Below are 17,539 nucleotides of genomic sequence, written 5' to 3'. Positions count from 1 at the left end.
CTTACAAATATTGAATTATAACCCTTTATGTGATTTTTCAAGTACTTTCTCCCATTCTGTAGGTGGTCTATTTGCTTTGTTGAATATTTCTTCTACTGTACAGCTTTTCAGTTTGATGTAGTTTTTACTTATTTATTTTTTTATTTATTTTTTTTCTTTTCTTTTTTTTCATTTTTCTGAAGCTGGAAACAGGGAGAGACAGTCAGACAGACTCCCGCATGCGCCCGACCGGGATCCACCCGGCACGCCCACCATGGGGCGACGCTCTGCCCACCAGGGGGCGATGCTCTGCCCATCCTGGGCGTCGCCATGTTGCGACCAGAGCCACTCTAGCGCCTGGGGCAGAGGCCACAGAGCCATCCCCAGCACCCGGGCCATCTTTGCTCCAATGGAGCCTTGGCTGCGGGAGGGGAAGAGAGAGACAGAGAGGAAAGCGCGGCGGAGGGGTGGAGAAGCAAATGGGCGCTTCTCCTGTGTGCCCTGGCCGGGAATCAAACCCGGATCCTCCGCACGCTAGGCCGATGCTCTACCGCTGAGCCAACCAGCCAGGGCTACTTATTTATTTTTGATCCTTTTGTTTGTGTCATATCTATTAAATTATTGCCAAGACAAATATCAAGAACTTTCTTCTCATGTTTTATCCTAGGAATTTTATGGCTTTAGGTCTTCTATATTTCTTTAATTTATTATGAGGTAATTTTTGTGATGATGTATTATAAAATGGAGATTCAATTTTATTCTTTTGCATGTGAATATTTAGTTTTCCAAAGACTACTTGTTCAAGAGACTACCTTTTCTTCATCGAGTATTCTTGGCTCCCTTGTCAAATACTTGTTGACTGTATGTATATGCAAGGATTTATTTCTGGGCTCACAATTCTGTACCATTGCTCTACGTGTCTGTTTTTATGCCATCAGGCTGTTTTGATTACAATTGCTTTATAATATAGTATCAAATTAGGACATGTTATGTTTTCAGCTTTGACATTTCTTAGGATTGCTTTGGCTATTCATGGTCTTTTGTAATTTTATATAAATTTTAAAATATATTTCTATTTCTATAAAAATACTATTGGAATCTTAATAGGAATTGCATTGGACATATAGATTGCTTTGGATAATATAATCATTTTAACAATATTAATTCTTACAATCTATGAGCACAAGATATTTTTCCACTTATTTGTTTCTTTAATTCCTCTCATCAATATTTTAAATTTTTCCAAATCTTTCACTACATTGGTTAAAATTGGTTTCTAATTATTTTATTGTTTTTAGTGCTATTGTAAATGGAAGAAAAACTTTTTTATTTACTTATCAGCTGTTTAATATTTAGTTTGTAGAAATATACCTGATTTTTGTATCTTTCAACTTTATCAAATTCATTTATTCATACTGACAGTTTTTTGATGGAGTGTTTTGAATTTTCTAAATATAAGATCCTGTCATTTGCAAAAAGATATAATTTTGCTTTTTCCTTTCTGATTTAGAATAACTTTTATTCATTTATTTATTTTATTGCCTGACTGCTCAGGCTAGAGCCTTTAGTACTATGTTGAGTGGTGAGAATGGGTATAGTTGTGTTGTTCCTAATTTAGAAGAAAAGCTTTTAATCTTTCACCATTTAGTATAATGTTAACTGGGGGCTTTTGGTATATTTTTAAAAACTATGTTAGGCTAGGGAATTCATTGCAAAGGAATATTTGGCAATTTCTATATTTTTTAAAATTTAAAAGCTGTACTTTGGTTAAGTATGGTTAATACTCTAGTAAAGAACTACTTCAGCCATTGACTAACTAACCTTGAGCACTGCAACAGACTTGAAAATTGAATAACATGTCTCCAATGTACTGTATGTCTACAGGAAAAGAAGAAATAATAAAAAGTGACAAGTAATTGTTTATCTCCTGAAATATTCTTAATGTCTTTCATTTAAAGATTAGCAATTTCTTTTAGAATTTAGATGGCCTAGATAGAAAGATAGATAGATAGATAGACAGACAGATAGAACATAAATGCTATCATATTTAAATTGTAAGTGTTTTATTTAGAGTTCTGAGAACTACCTTTTGAGGTTCTTATATCTACTCTCTATACATTTTTTCTATATATCTATTCCTTATACATTTTTGTTCCTTTTTTATTATGAATTTTATTTGTTTGTTTTTCTTATATTCACTCACATATGCAGTTATGTTTTACATTGACTCTTGTCTTGGTTATTTATCTTACTTTGGTAAGTGTGGCTTTAATAAATATAATACAAGCAATCTATTAAAAATTGAAAGTTAGACTCACTGCTTTTGAACTTTTTGTTTTCTCATTTAACTTATTTTTCATGCTAAATGGTAAGGGACATGTAGCCCCAAAATATTCACCTACAAAGATATTAGCCAGACTACTGCAAAACATACAGATGATGGTCTCTAAGGTCAGGTAGCCCTCTGCTGACCCATACTTACATGATCATGAATTAGACCAGCCCAGAACAGCTTTGCTTAGTCCATGTAGAAATTGTGAGTAGTGCCACGAGCTAAATAGAAAGTTATTGTTCTGAGACACTAAGGCTTTGGGTAGTTTTCATTCAATAGTGGAAAACTAATAAAAACACTTCTAGCTTTGACTTTAATCTATTTTTTAAATCCTAAATATCTACCTTGCTTACATCTCTACATATGCTTTCTCTTTGTTGTACTTTAGTATACAGTGACATGCTATAAATGTTTAACAACTGGCTCTCTGAGGTAAAAAAAAAAAAATAGAAGAACACTTTGGTAGTATTTACTTCTATGTGTGGTGTAAAATTTCCCATCTAGACTAATTTTAAGCTACTTCTAATATAACAGACAGCTTGGAAAACTTCAAAATATTAACAATGAACGCTTATGAGCCTGTGGTAGCTAGATCAAGATAACCTCTGGAAGATATATTTATGACATCCTCCTTGATTCATTTATATGCTAAATTTCATGGGCACAAGTTTTATTACACAGAAGAATATTTTTGTTTCCAACATATTTTTCAGACTAATATCGGGGCTTATAAATATTAGACCCAGATGTTTTTTAATAAACAAATATAAAAATATAAAAATTCTTTGCTTAGCAAAACAGAAGCTTCTCTTTCTTGGACAAATCAATTCCCCAAGAAAAATCTTGGGGAATCAATAAATGTGCTCCTCTGTAATTAATTTTTATAGGTATAGCATGCTCCATCTCACTATGTATATTATCATTATACACATGTTCAATATACATTATTTTCACTCTTCAGCAACACTGTAACTTTAAAAAATATTTCTATAAAGTTAAATGGGTAGAATATCTCTATTTTGCCAACATCTTTTAAAGTACTATTTAAAAGACTACCTTATAGGAAAAATATTTAAGGAAAAAGTATGTCATCTAAAAATACTCTAGTAAAGAACTATTTCAGCCACTGACTAACCTTGAGCACTGCAACAGACTTGAAAATTGAATAACATGTCTCCAATGTACTGTATGTCTACAGGAAAAGAAGAAATAATAAAATTTGACAAGTAATTTTTTATCTCCTGAAATATTCTTAATTTCTTTTATTTAAAGATTAGCAATTTCTTTTAGAATTTAGCATTTTTTAAATCTGGCTAACCCTGGCCCTGGCCGGTTGGCTCAGCGGTAGAGCGTCGGCCTGGAGTGCGGGGGACCCGGGTTTGATTCCCGGCCAGGGCACATAGGAGAAGCGCCCATTTGCTTCTCCACCCCCACCCCCCTCCTTCCTCTCTGTCTCTCTCTTCCCCTCCCGCAGCAAAGGCTCCATTGGAGCAAAGATGGCCCGGGCGCTGGGGATGGCTCCTTGGCCTCTGCCCCAGGCGCTAGAGTGGCTCTGATCGCGGCAGAGCGACGCCCCGGAGGGGCAGAGCATCGCCCCCTGGTGGGCAGAGCGTCGCCCCTGGTGGGCGTGCCGGGTGGATCCCGGTCGGGCGCTTGCGGGAGTCTGTCTGACTGTCTCTCCCCGTTTCCAGCTTCAGAAAAATACAAAAAAAAAAAAAAAAATCTGGCTAACCCTTCTTCTTGACACAGCGTTTTACTATTTATACATTTCTCTCACAATGTAAATATGCAGTAAATCTGAAGTATACACCATCGGGACACCATCAAAAATGGAATACATGAAGGCAAACATGGCTTTTTTTTTTTTTTTTTTGTATTTTTCTGAAGTGAGAAGCAGGGAGGCAGAGAGACAGACTTTCACATGTGCTCAACCAGGATTCACCCAGCATGCCCACTAGGGAGTGATGTTCTGCCCATCTGGAGTGCTGCTCCATTACAACAGGAGCCATTTTAGTGCCTGAGTCAGGGGCCATGGAGCCATCTTCAGCGCCCAGGCCAACTGTGCTCCAATGGAGCCTTCGCTGCAGGAGGGGAAGGGAGAGATAGAGAGAAAGGAGAAGGGAAAGGGTGGAAAGAGGGCAGGGTGGAGGAGCAGATGGGCGCTTCTCCTGTGTGGCCTAGCCGGGAATCAAACCCTAGATTTCCACACGCTGGGTCGATGCTCAACTACTGAACCAACAGGCCAGGGCCAGGAATGTATGGCTTTTATTAACATTTGACAATAGGGCATCCAAGAAAATACTGGATCTCTGATGTATTACATTTTTTCAACCCTTAATAAAGGTAATAAAAATTAGATACCACACCATGCTTTATATTTCATAAAGGTAATATTTCAAACAGAAATTTAAAAAATATTTTGATTCACATTGTTAATTTAATAATGTAACATATTAGAATGATGTTTATAGATTTGAAATACCCCCCCCCCCCAGTTCAGGAAATATTTTTTTTACTGCACTTTTAAATACAGGTGCACCATAAACCTGACAAACTTAGCTATTACTAACATTGTATAATTATGCTGTCTTTCCTTCTTGAATTTAACCCATTGGGGAAAAATAATCTTTAAGATGGTCTTTATTAAGATTTAAAACTTCTTCTCTGTGAAAGACAATGTCAGGAAAATCAGAAGACAAGCTGAAGAATAAAGATATTTCCAAAAGATTTGTCTGATGAAGGATGGTTATCAAGAAAAACCACAACTATTAAGTCTCAGCAAAAGAAAACATACTGATTAAAACATGGGCCAAAGATCTAGCCAGATACTTTGTCAGAGAAGATATATAGATGACAGGCATATTGTTTTTCATGAGTAAAATGCAAATTAAAACAACAATAAGATACTACAACACACTTGTTAGAATGGCCGAAGTTTGGAACACTGATTAACAGCCCATCCTGGTGAGGATGTGGAGTAACAGGAACTTTCATCATTGAATCCATTTTGCTCATATTTTTATAGAGATACTTGCCTTGATATTCATGAGCGATTATAGACTTGAATATGTTTCTTCCTTCAGTCCTTTCTGATAAGGTCGTATTGCCTTTTTGGAATGAGTACAGTCCTTCCTTCCTTCCTTCCTTCCTTCCTTCCTTCCTTCCTTCCTTCCTTCCTTCCTTCCTTCCTTCCTTCCTTCCTTCCTTCAATTTTTTTTTCAGAGACAGAGAGAGAGAGTCAGAGAGAGGGATAGACAGAGACAGACAGACAGGAACAGAGAGATGAGAAGCATCAATCATCATCTTTTTTGTTACATGTTGAGACACCTTAGTTGTTCATTGATTGCTTTCTCATATGTGCCTTGACCACGGGCCTTCAGCACACCGAATAACCCCTTGCTCGAACCAGCGACCTTGGGTCCAAGCTGGTGAGCTTTTGCTCAAACCAGATGAACCCGTGCTCAAGCTGGCATCCTCGGGGTCTTGAATCTGTGTCCTCTGCATCCCAGTCCAATGCTCTATCCACTGCGCTACTGCCTGATCAGGCCCTTCCTATTTCTTTATTTCTTTCTTCCTTTCTTTCTTTCTTGCTTGTGAAAGGAAGAAAAATTTATATTTGGAATCATATGGGTGTAATATTTTCCTTATACAAAGTTATTTAAATGCTACAGTTCCACTGAGACATATTGATAAGCAAATATGCTCTGATTTGCAAAGAGTTTTTTACAGGTCTACAGTCTAGCATTTCTAAAACTATTTCATGTGTTTAATAAGAATGAACAAATAAGTAACATACAGTGGTCATGGGAGACAGGTTTCTCACTGTTTTAAAAGGATTCCGAAATAAACAGAAGGTTAGATAGGAATAACTATAGATATACATTTATGTGATTACTAGTACATGGAAGTATACTTAGTAGTTTTATATTTAATAAGACTAAAACTCCAGCAGCAATGAACATACTTAGCATGCTCATCTTTACTTTAAAATGCCATTCTATAATAAAATTAACCAGCATTCCTTGGAGATATGATTGATTTTAAGTGTAAGCCAGTTAAAATAATAGCTGGGCCTGAATCATCTTGTAGTATCAGAAAGTAAAAAGTGCTTAAAATAATGGAGTCATATTGAAGGGACATAAGAAAAAATATATTAAAAAGTTTTCAAAATCTGGGACACTTTCAGCAATGAAATAAATTGTGATAATCCTTTAATAAAATTTATAAAATAAAATAAATTTATATGAGTTATACTGGTAAAAATAAATAATTGAATAAACAAGAAATTCCTTAAAGTCCAATTATTAAGAAACTTTTTTAAATTTTAAATTAAGCAAGTTTTTAAATCTTAACACTTGCCATTACCATAATAAAATTACGAAACTGGAATTCTTATTAAAAAATAAACAATATCTTACTTTGTTCTTTCCACTATATAGTCCAGGTTTACCCCCTTTGTATTTATTTGTTTAGACTCTTTATTCTCTTCAAATTTGTGATAGTTTCCAGTATTTTTTGTTGTTTATTTATGAATATTGACTACTTTTAGAATATTCATCAATTTGGGGTTTTCTAATATTTTCATATGATTAGAGTGAGATTATTAATTTTTAATAATCCTACAGAAATGATTTTATGTCCTTCACAGTGTGGCTTATCAGAATATACATAATATACATAGATAGGTTATTACTAGTGACAATAATTTTACTAACTTAAAATGGCATCTTCCAGGAATCTCCTTATTTTACCTTTGTGATTAATTAGTATCTTAAAAGGACATACAGTGAGACTGTGCAATCCATACTAACTATATATTTGGACATGTTTTTGCAATTCTTTACAGTCAAATTCCAATTAATATCTACGGAAAAAATAATAGAAACGGAAAAATTACCACTGGGCTAACATGATAATAATGACTGCAGGGTATACAGAAACCTCTGTAGCTCTTATGAAACATTTTTGTCTAAAATGATCTTTAGTAAAAATTTAAAAGTAATTGGAAGATTGGGTTGAAAGAACACAAATGCACAGCTTAGTTATGCAATCTGGTTGTGTGAAGAAGGCACAAACTTTAAAGGGTGAAAACAGAGTTAGGGGAGACATCAAGTAAGCAAAACCAGATAGGATCAGTCATTTAGTCTGTTCTCCAAGTCTCTTAATCATTCTATCATATTTCCTCTTGCATGTTTTCTTAATTAAGACTGGAGTTCTAAACAATATCTTCAATTTTATATCTGAGTCATTGCTTATTTCTACAGCTGTGTCTAATCTATTCTTTAACCATTGAGTTATAAATTTCATTTGTTGAATTCTTCATTTCTAGAAATTGTCTTTGGATCTTTAGCAAATTTTCACAATTATTCTTTTTACTCTCTTGTTGTTTGCTCATTTTTTCAAGCTTTGCTTTCATACTCAAACATATTTTATAAAATAATTTTATAGTTTACATCAAATAATAATATTTTGAATCATTTTGTTAATATTTCTGGTTTTTGTTGCTGTGCTGGTTCTGAGTCATGAAACCCTGTTTCTTTGTAAATGGGAGCTGTTTACTCACCTTCAAATACAATTTGTAAGGAGCCTTTGAGCCAAGGTCAAAGTTCTTCAGAAAAGCTTTTCTAGTTTGAATTTGAATTGGCAATCCACATGATGGCTGACTGTGTTAAGAAATCTAAAGAAATATTGCCAAGTGAAAACCAGCAATTGTCCTTGTTGTAAACTTCTTTGTAAAGAAATTCACTTTTTCAGGTGAGGTTAGATCTTGGAAATCTAACATTATATGAATGTATGTGTGGGGTGGGAGTCTGGGAAGCATTCAGATTTTCTTATCCCCCCCTTGCCACATATTGTGTATTACTCCAAGAAACAAGTCAAGTTTTGTTGAAAGCTTATACATCAGAATTCTGTTTTTACTTGGTTTAAGAAGTCTGCTGATTTTATTTTCTTGGCAAATCAAAAGAAAGGGGGGTAATTTTATGTTTTATCCAGAATTTTAAATATTTCAATTTGACATAAATAAAAGCAGGCTTATACTTCTAAATTTATGCAAAATAATCCTCTACATAACCTGAGTTCTATCTGAGTTTTCTCACATAATAAAATCACTTAGACATATTTCTCTAATAACACATATATTTTGAGGTCAATATCTGAGCTGTATTATATAGCATTATTCTTTCTTTAGCTGTGCTGTTTATAATAAATCATAAATTTGTCACATAGTGAATAGATAAATTTATTTGACCTTTTTTTTTAAATCAGTTCTGGGTATTTAGCTTGTATATAAGGACTTTTATCCTAAAATTATAATGTTATCTCAATTTTCTTCTAGTAGATTTGTGGCCCTGTCCTGTATTCATGTTTCTGACTCTTGTTTGGTCTCTGTTTTCTACTAGTTACCATCAGAAGTTATGCAAAGCCAAATTATGCAACAGAGTACATTCTCTTCAATCCTTGACCCTAGATTTATTTATGCATCTTCTAAACAAATCTACTCTGGATTTTTTTTTTTTTTTTTTGCAAAACAGAAATACCAGAAATACTCTCAAAGGACTTAAAATTTCAATACTATGTCTCTTTCAAATTATTGAATTGAATATAATTTATAACTGAATACAATCTTATATCTAACTATATCACACTTAGATCATAAATACATTCACATTGTCTTTTACTTCCAAACAATACTTTTCAACCTGATAAATTTCACTCTTAAAAACTAAATTATTATTTCTTCATTTTCTTCCTCCACCAAGCAACCTCTTTCATGGGCTTCACCTCTCCTCAATTCATCCTTACCATCTAAGATCTATCTCCGTTATACGTGTGCAATATATATTAACTGAACTGACTTATTTTCTGCAATAATCTGTAAACTTATTTTGAATTGAAATAGTATCTTACTTGTCTCTTTATCCCTTGTGCATTGTATAGACTATGGTACCTACTAAATGCTAAATTGCTTCTTGAAAGTATGAAATATTAAAGATTTGGAGAGAAATTAAAATGAATATATGAATGATTGAACACAAAATCTATATTTCTAAATTTATCGCCTATCTTAAGATTCAATTGTTTATGGCCGAATTGGTATCTCCACAAACTTGTGCAATCATTAACTGACACACTGCAGATCAAAAAGAAATCTTCCCACAGTTACTTCTTTTTTAGTGTGTTATTATTTTGCTAGAGTCATTATCATACTCCAGTTGCTCAAACTAAAAACTGAACACTTCAATTGTTTTTCAGCTACTGGTTATCTCTCACTTCTCATCAGTCATAGATTCTCATTCTATGTTTTTCACCCACAAACCAATATTATATTCTACTTAACACTCTTATTAAATCTTACTTCCCTACTATTTTTATAACTCCTGTTAACATACAAATAAAAAACAAAGTAAGAGGCAACAAGTATTTATTTGAGATGTTTTTAAATTGTAATCCAGGAGCATAGATTCCAGCAAAGAACTAAATTATGTCCCAATTACAAGGTGAAGAAAAGGGTTTTTTTATGAGTAAGTAAAGGAAAATAATTATAATAATAGAAGGAAGGAGTTACTATTGGTATTAAGTTACTCTTTAGCTCTACATGTTTGGTTACTTATTAAAAATTTCTAGATGACTCCAAGATGGTGGTGGAGTAGGGAGATGTTACACTCACTTTCTTTCAGGACCAAACTGGAATTGCAACTAAAATATAAAGCAGTCAACCTGAATAACTAACTGAAGACTAGTTAAAGAGAAGTCTTTTAGTCTGACCAGGTGGTGGCGCAATGGATAGATCATTGGACTGGGATGCAGAGGACCCATGTTCGAGACCCTGAGGTTGCCAATTTGAGCGTGGGCTCATCTGGTTTGAGCCCAAGGTCACTGGCTTGAGCAAGGGGTTACTCAATCTTCTGAAGGCCCACGGTCAAGGCACATATGAGAAAGCAATCAATGAAAAACTAAGGTGTCACAACGAAAAACTGATGATTGATGCTTCTCATCTCTCTCTGTTCCTGTCTGTCTGTCCCTATCTATCCTTCTGACTCTCTCTCTGTCTCTGTATAAAAAAAAAAGAAAAAAAAGTCTTTTAACCAAAAATTTACAGAAGAAGCCACACTGAGGCTGGTGGGAAGGGTAGAGATTCAAAAAGCGTTGACCCCCCTCCCACAGGCAGCAGCTGAGGTCCCGGAGGGATGTCTCAGCTGCAAAGTTTTCCCCTGAGAAGTGTGGAGTCTCAACCCCAAGCCAGGCTCCCCAGGCCAGAGCACCAGAGCCAGGAAAAGAAGCACATATAACATTTGGCTATAAATTTCAGGAGGGCTTCTGTCTTCCAGGGAGAGACAGGAGTCTGCTAGCAACACAGTTGCCCTCGTAAAAGGTCAACACACAATATCTTTTTCACAGTCTTTCACCCTGGATTCAATTGGAGGAAGGGCAGAGCAGACTGGGGTCTCATGAAGAGAGACTGAGGATTGTGGCTATGGGGAAAGAGCTGAAGGGACTTCAACCAGGATCCCTGTGCTGAGTTCTTCTCCCACACCTCATATGTCATTTTTCTTGGGTACAACCTCATTCTGAGAGTATGCAACAACCTCACCCTCTAGACTCCTTGTTGGCCCACTTTGTGGAACCTGTACCCTCTGAGGAGTCAACTGCCTGGTTCAAGGTGTTGAGGTCTGGGCAGGATCAGGGGATGTCAGTTACTCAATGGCATGGTTTTGGGCTATTCTTCTCACTTTTTCATGAACCTAATTGGTGCCTCCCCTCATGAGAGATCCACTAGACCTGCTCTCTTGGCTTCTGGTTACCCCAACCTCCTAGAGTTCTGAATCTGGAGCACATTGAGTTGTGAGGCTCTGAGGTGGGGCCACTACCCCCCACTTTTCACCAAGACTAGACAACACCTCTCCCTCATGGTAGATCCCCTAGCCCTATGCTCCCAACTCCCAGTGGGCTTTTCCTGCTGAGATCTAGCTCTGGGAAGAACTTTGGACACACTGAGTTGTATAGTTCTAGAATGGGAGACCTTTTACTTTACACCCAACTAGTGCAGAGACCTTTCCTCAAATGACCAAACCTAAGTCTGTTTGGATATGATAAACTCCACTTGTCTCATCCTGACACACCACAAATATATGCAAGCATCCAGCTGGTGACATCTATACTTGGAATATCCTTAGACATCTATTGAATGGCCTCAGACCCAGCACTGGCACTGAGTTTGAACCTATAACAATCTTGTGAATACCACTCATCCTTACCTGGTAACTCACTGTGAACTTACCTCATCCAACTCTAGTACTTCCAGTGGCTCTTTCAGTGACTGAGCTTACCAGGCAGTCAGCGGGAAGCAGGTAGAGGCAGATCTCAAGGTGCCTTGGGACTTCTATTGACTTGTCCCTGGTTCCGGTGCTGGTAAAAGCCAACTTTGGTGTGAAGCTAAGTCATTCTTATGTGCACCCAGTTTCAGCAATGGCAGTCATGAATTTTGGATTGTTTTGTAGCTCCAAACAGGTTTTCCAGGGCCAATCACAGACAGTATCTGACATTAGCCTACACCAGAGTCTCTTCTAAGAGGCACCAGAACTAAAATACTCAGTGGCCAGCTTCAGAAAATATTAGAGTAGAATCCAATTAGCCTCACAAGTGCCATATCCAAAGGTAGATCTCAGCAGATACCAGACTCTGCTGAGAAAATTCCACTTCATGTCATCAGCACCTGCATAGCCCCTCATACAATCCTGGTTGATCCTCACAGTCAGCCAGCATGAGAGTCAACTCTAAGTGTGAATGGGTCAATAACAATCAGACTAATTATAACAGAATGGCCCACATAACCCACACAAGAGACATTCATGGAACATTCAGCTCAAGTGTTCAAGGAGATTACACCACTGGGGTTCACAAAGCACCTACTATACAAGGCTACCCTACCTAGACTCAAAGTCATAACATATCTACATAATATATTGAAACAAATACAAACAGGCAGCCAAAATGGAGAGACAAATAAACATGCCCCAAAATGAAAGAACAAGAGAAATCTCCAGAAAAAGAATGAAATAAAATGGAGAACAGCAATTAATCAGATATAGAATTTTTAGAAAAAGTTTATAAAAATGTTCAAGGAACTTAGTGAGATCTATAACAGCATGAAATAAGACAGAAACCATAAAAACAACCAGTCAGAAATGAGGGATAGAATGTCTGAAATGAAGAATATACATGAAAGAATAAATAATTGGTTAACTGAAGCAGAAGACTGAATCAGTGATTTGGAGGGCAAGGTAGCAGAAAATATCTAATCAAGAGAGTAAAGGAAAAATAAATTTTTAAATGAGGATAGTTTAAGAAACTTTTGGGACAACTTGAAGTGTAATAACATCTGTATCACAGGGGTACCAGAAGGAGAAGAGTGAAAGCAAGGGATAAGAACTTATTTTAAAACAATGATGACTGACTCTGGCCAGTGGCTAAGTGGATAGAGCATTGGCCTGGCGTATGGATGTCCCAGGTTCAATTCCTGGTCAGAGCACACAGAAAAACCAACCATTTGCTTCTCTCCTCCTTCCTCTCATTCTACTTTTGGTCTTCTCCTCCCACAACCAGTAGTTTGATTGGTTCAAGCATGGCCCTGGGTGCTGAGGATAGCTTGGTTGGGCCAAACACATTAGCCTCAGGTGCTAAAAATAGTTCAGTACTCCAATATCGGCCCCAGATGGGATTGCCAGTGAAGCCTGGTCAGAGCGCATGTGGGAGTCTGCTTCACTATCTCCCCTCCTCTCACCTCAAAAAGAAAAGAAAAGAAAAGAAGAAAAGAGAAGAGAAGAGAAAAGAAATGAAAAGAAAAGAAAAAAATGATTACTGAAAACTTCCTAACTTGATTAAGGAAAAGAAAAAAAAAAGAAGAAAATAAAAGAAAACATGGGAACAGCAGAGAGTCTCAAACAAAATGAACACAAGAAGGTCCACACCAAGACACATCATAATTAAAATGGAAAAATTAAAGACAAAGAGAGAAATTTAAAGGCAACAGGAGGAGAGGAAGATAGTTAACTATAAGCGAGCTCCTGAAAGACTCTCAGCTAATTTATTAACAGAAACATAACAGGCCAGAAAAAAATTGCATAAAATACTGAAAGTGCTGAAAAGCAAGGACCTATGACCAAGAGTACTTTTAACCAGCAAGTCTATCATTTAAAATCAGAGAAATAAAGAGCTTAACAGACAAGAAAAAGCTAAAAATGTTTAATACTGTCAAACCAGCATTACAAGAAATGTTGAAGAAACGACTTTCAAAAGAAGAGGAAGAAAAAAAAGAACATAGTTAAAAGAGTAAAATGGCAGTAAATATGTACCTATCAATGATCACTTTCAATGAAAATGGCTTAAATGGTCCAAACTGCAGACATAGGGATGTTGACTGGATAAGAAAATAAGATCCATTTATGTGCTGTCTATAAGAAACTCACCTCAAAACAAAAGAAACACATGTAACCAAAGTGAAGGGATGGAAAAAGATATTTCATGTAAATGGAAATTAAAAAATAACTGGAGTAGCAATACAGTACTTATAATTGACTTTAAAACAAAAGTTATAGTAAGAGACAAAAAAAGGACACTGATACAGAAAGCAATAAAAAAAAGAGGATATAACCTTTGTAAACATTTATACACCCAACATAAGAACATCTAGGTATGTAAAGCAAATCTTGACAGACAATACATACACTGGAATAAAGATAGTCTATTCAATAAATGGTGTTGGAAAAACTGAACAGATACATGAGAGAAATGAAAACAGACCACATTCCTCACCATACACAAGAATAAACTTAAAATGGATTGAAGACTAAAATGTTAGGTTCAAAACTATAAAAACTCTAGAAGAAAACATTGACAGTAAAATCTCAAACATGTCTCATAGCAACATTTTTTTCTAGTATATTTTCTCAGGCAAGGGAAACTAGAAAAAAATAAACAAATGGGACTACATCAAACTAAAAAGGTTTTGCACAGTAAAGGAAGCCATCAACAAAATGAGAAGACAACCCACTAAATGGGAGAACATATTTGCCAATGATACATCGGATAAAGGGTTAATTTTCAAAATTTATGAAGAACTTATACAACTCAACACCAAAAATATCCCCCCAAAATCCAACTAAAACATAGCCAAAGGACATGAGTAGGTACTTCTCCAAAGAGAACATACAGATGACCAATAAACATGGAAAGATGATCGATGTCACTAATTATGAGAGAAATGAAAACTAAAATAAAATGAGCCAGCACATCACACATGTCAGAATGGCTGTCATCAATACATCTTCAAACAACAAGTGTTGGTCAGGATTTGGAGAAAAGAGAACCCTTGTGTACTGTTAGTGGGAATGCAGCTCCTGTGAAAAGCAGTATTGAGTTATCTCAAAAATTAAAAGTAGAACTATTTTATGACTCAGTGATTCCACTGCTGGTAATATATCTGAAGAAAATCAAAGCATTCATTTGAAAGAATATATGTATCCTGTTTATTGCAGCATTATTTAAAATAGTCAAGATTTGGAAACAGCCCAAGTGCCTATTGGTAGATGATTGAATAAAAATGCTGTGTCACATTTATGGCTGGAATATTACCAGCCATAAAAAAGAAGGAAATCTTACTTTTTGCAACAGCATGGATGAACCTGGAAAATATTATGCCAGTGAAATAACCCAGTCAGAGTAGACAAGAAACTTATGATTTCATTTTTTATGTGGAATCTAATGAACAAAATAAACTAACAAAATAGAAGCAGACTTATAAAAACAGAGAACAGACTGACAGCTGTCAGGGGTGAGTGAGGTTGTGCAACTGGTTGAAAAGGGTGAAGGGGGTTAAACAAACAAACAAAAAAACCTTACGGACATAGAGAACAGTATGGGCATTACAAGATAGGGGATGAGGGGAGGTAAAAGAGGATAAAGGAGATAAATAGTGATGGAAGGAGGTTTGACTTGGGGTGAAAACACAATACAATACACAGCTGATATATTTATTATATAGTTGTACACCTGAAACCAATATAGTATTATTAATGAATGTCACTCTAATAAACTCAATTTTAAAAAAATTACAGAAGTTTACAACAACAGAAAAAGAATGTCCAAAATCATCAGTCCTTGTCAAGATGTCTGCTTTCCAGTTAGCTTTACAGTTATTTATAAGACAGTGTTTGTTTGGCTCAGTATTCCAAAGAATTCAAAGTGCAAGATGTGCAAGGCAGTTTCCTCTGGAATGGAGGCTCCAACTCCACTTTGAAGTGGCTCTATTGATGTCAATTTTCTCTTGCCTTAGACATTTTTTTTTCCTACAACTCAACTCCTACTTAGATGCCAGAATTATTTTTAAAAGGTACATATGATCGTATTCTGAACCTGATTTGAAAAGTTGAGTAGACTTCTTTTTATTGAGATTTAAACTGAACCCAAAGTATAGCATTGAAGGTTCTCAGTAATGTCCTAGTTTAACTAACTTTTTTCTGCACTGCTTTATGTTAACTTCCACTCTATTCATACTGAGTCAATAACTGTACACTTAAATGGCCATGATTTCCATATAGTCATTCTTTTTCCTTTCTTCCATTTCCCTTCAGAACCCTTCTTCTCCTACCTTTGCATGTGGGCTCAGCTAAAATGCCTCCTTCAACCTGCCTTCATTTAATTTTCTTCACATTGGAGTGACAGCTTCTCTGGTTCCCTGAAACACTATACCTTTGTACAATAGTTTGCACATACCTCCGGTTATTATGCAATGTTTTGTGTTTTATTCACATACTAGCATGTAACCAACTTTATGGCAAAGCCTACCTTTTTATGTTTCCTTAAATTGTGAATCATCATGTTCCATAAGATGTACCATAGTATTTATTAGGCTACTTAAATGGGTTATTATAGAAAATTAAAATGTGTAAATTAAAAATACTTTTTTCTGCTTTAATATTTAAAACAAACTCCTACAATAGAAAGCTGCAAACATTTCCTATAAAATATTTGAATATTTCCTATCTCGTCTTGAACAAGTATCATACAGTGCTGTGCCCAGTCAACAGCCCTGACAGAGTTCTCTCATGTGTCAGTGACTACAGAAATTAATTTTTAACTTTATATCTAAATTGCTGCTTTACCTCTGTGCCCAGCAAATAGTGAAGCCCTGCAGAGCAGCGTGTGAGAGAACTCTGCCATGGTGTCTGAGAAATGGATTTCAGTGATTCTGCTGCTGCAGCTCTGCTATCCTGGTTCTGGATTCTGTGGGAAGGTCCTGGTGTGGCCCTGTGACATGAGCCATTGGCTCAATCTAAAGGTTGTTCTGGAGAAACTCACAGAAAGGGGGCACGTGGTTACTGTGTTGGTTTCTCCAAACTCTTTCATCATTGACTACAACAAGCCTTCCCCACTTAACTTCCAAGTGATTCCTGTGCCTCAGGATGAAGACTTGGCTGCAAATATGCTAAATGACTTTTTAGACTTAGCAACTAACATCATGCCGACATTGTCACGCTGGCAGTCAGCAGCAAAAATGCAAGAATTTCTTCTTCAAGTAAGTGGACAATTAAAATTTTTGTGTGAGAGTACAGTCTACAATCAATCAATCATGAAGAAACTTCGGGAAGCCAACTACGATGTAATGGTTATAGACCCTGTGACACCCTGTGGAGAGCTGATAGCTGAGTTGCTGGAAGTTCCTTTTGTGTACACATTGAGGTCCTTTCTCGGTGGCACCATTGAGAAATACTGTGGGAAACTTCCAGCTCCGCCTTCCTATGTGCCTGTTGTCATGGGGGGACTACCAGACCGAATGACTTTCCTGGAAAGAGTAAAAAATTTAATGCTTTCCATTTTCTTTGACTTCTGGCTCCAGCAATTTGACAGTCAGCTTTGGGACCAATTTTACAGTGAAGCATTAGGTAAGAGGTTGCTTGTCATTCCAAAGTAGTTATTAAAAGAAATTTTAGAGGTTTAAGAAAAGTCTAGGAAAATGAAAGAGCTATATTCTAAAACTTTAATATCTACCTTTTCAACTTTTTTTTTTCATGGCACAAATACACACTAATTACTAAGGTCAGTGCCCCTGATTAAATACAACCATTTTCATCTCATGGCACAAATAAATTAGTTACTAAAGAAGAAGAGGTCAGGGCCCCTTTGTCTTTAGTAATTAGTTTATGAGTGCATGAGAAACAAAGGTTGAAA

At 36.0% G+C, this 17,539-nt stretch overlaps 1 protein-coding gene across 4 annotated transcripts in view; it reads left to right on the top strand.

The window, feature by feature from the left end:
* LOC136405425 (UDP-glucuronosyltransferase 2A2) overlaps positions 1-17,539 on the top strand; it is a 66,257-nt gene that overhangs the window by 19,616 nt on the left and 29,102 nt on the right. Inside the window, exon 1 of one of the 4 annotated variants that reach the window (XM_066384820.1) lies at positions 16,489-17,253. The exons of the other annotated variants lie outside the window; for them this stretch is intronic. Coding sequence (XP_066240917.1) covers positions 16,530-17,253 — 724 coding nt within the window. The 5' untranslated portion in view covers positions 16,489-16,529. Of the gene's footprint in view, positions 1-16,488; positions 17,254-17,539 lie in introns of those variants that run through there. 4 annotated transcript variants of the gene reach the window in all.

Source organism: Saccopteryx leptura, chromosome 5, assembly GCF_036850995.1.
Source record: "Saccopteryx leptura isolate mSacLep1 chromosome 5, mSacLep1_pri_phased_curated, whole genome shotgun sequence".
NCBI classification, from domain to species: Eukaryota; Metazoa; Chordata; class Mammalia; order Chiroptera; family Emballonuridae; genus Saccopteryx; species Saccopteryx leptura.
This window is presented reverse-complemented; position numbering and strand designations above follow the sequence as displayed.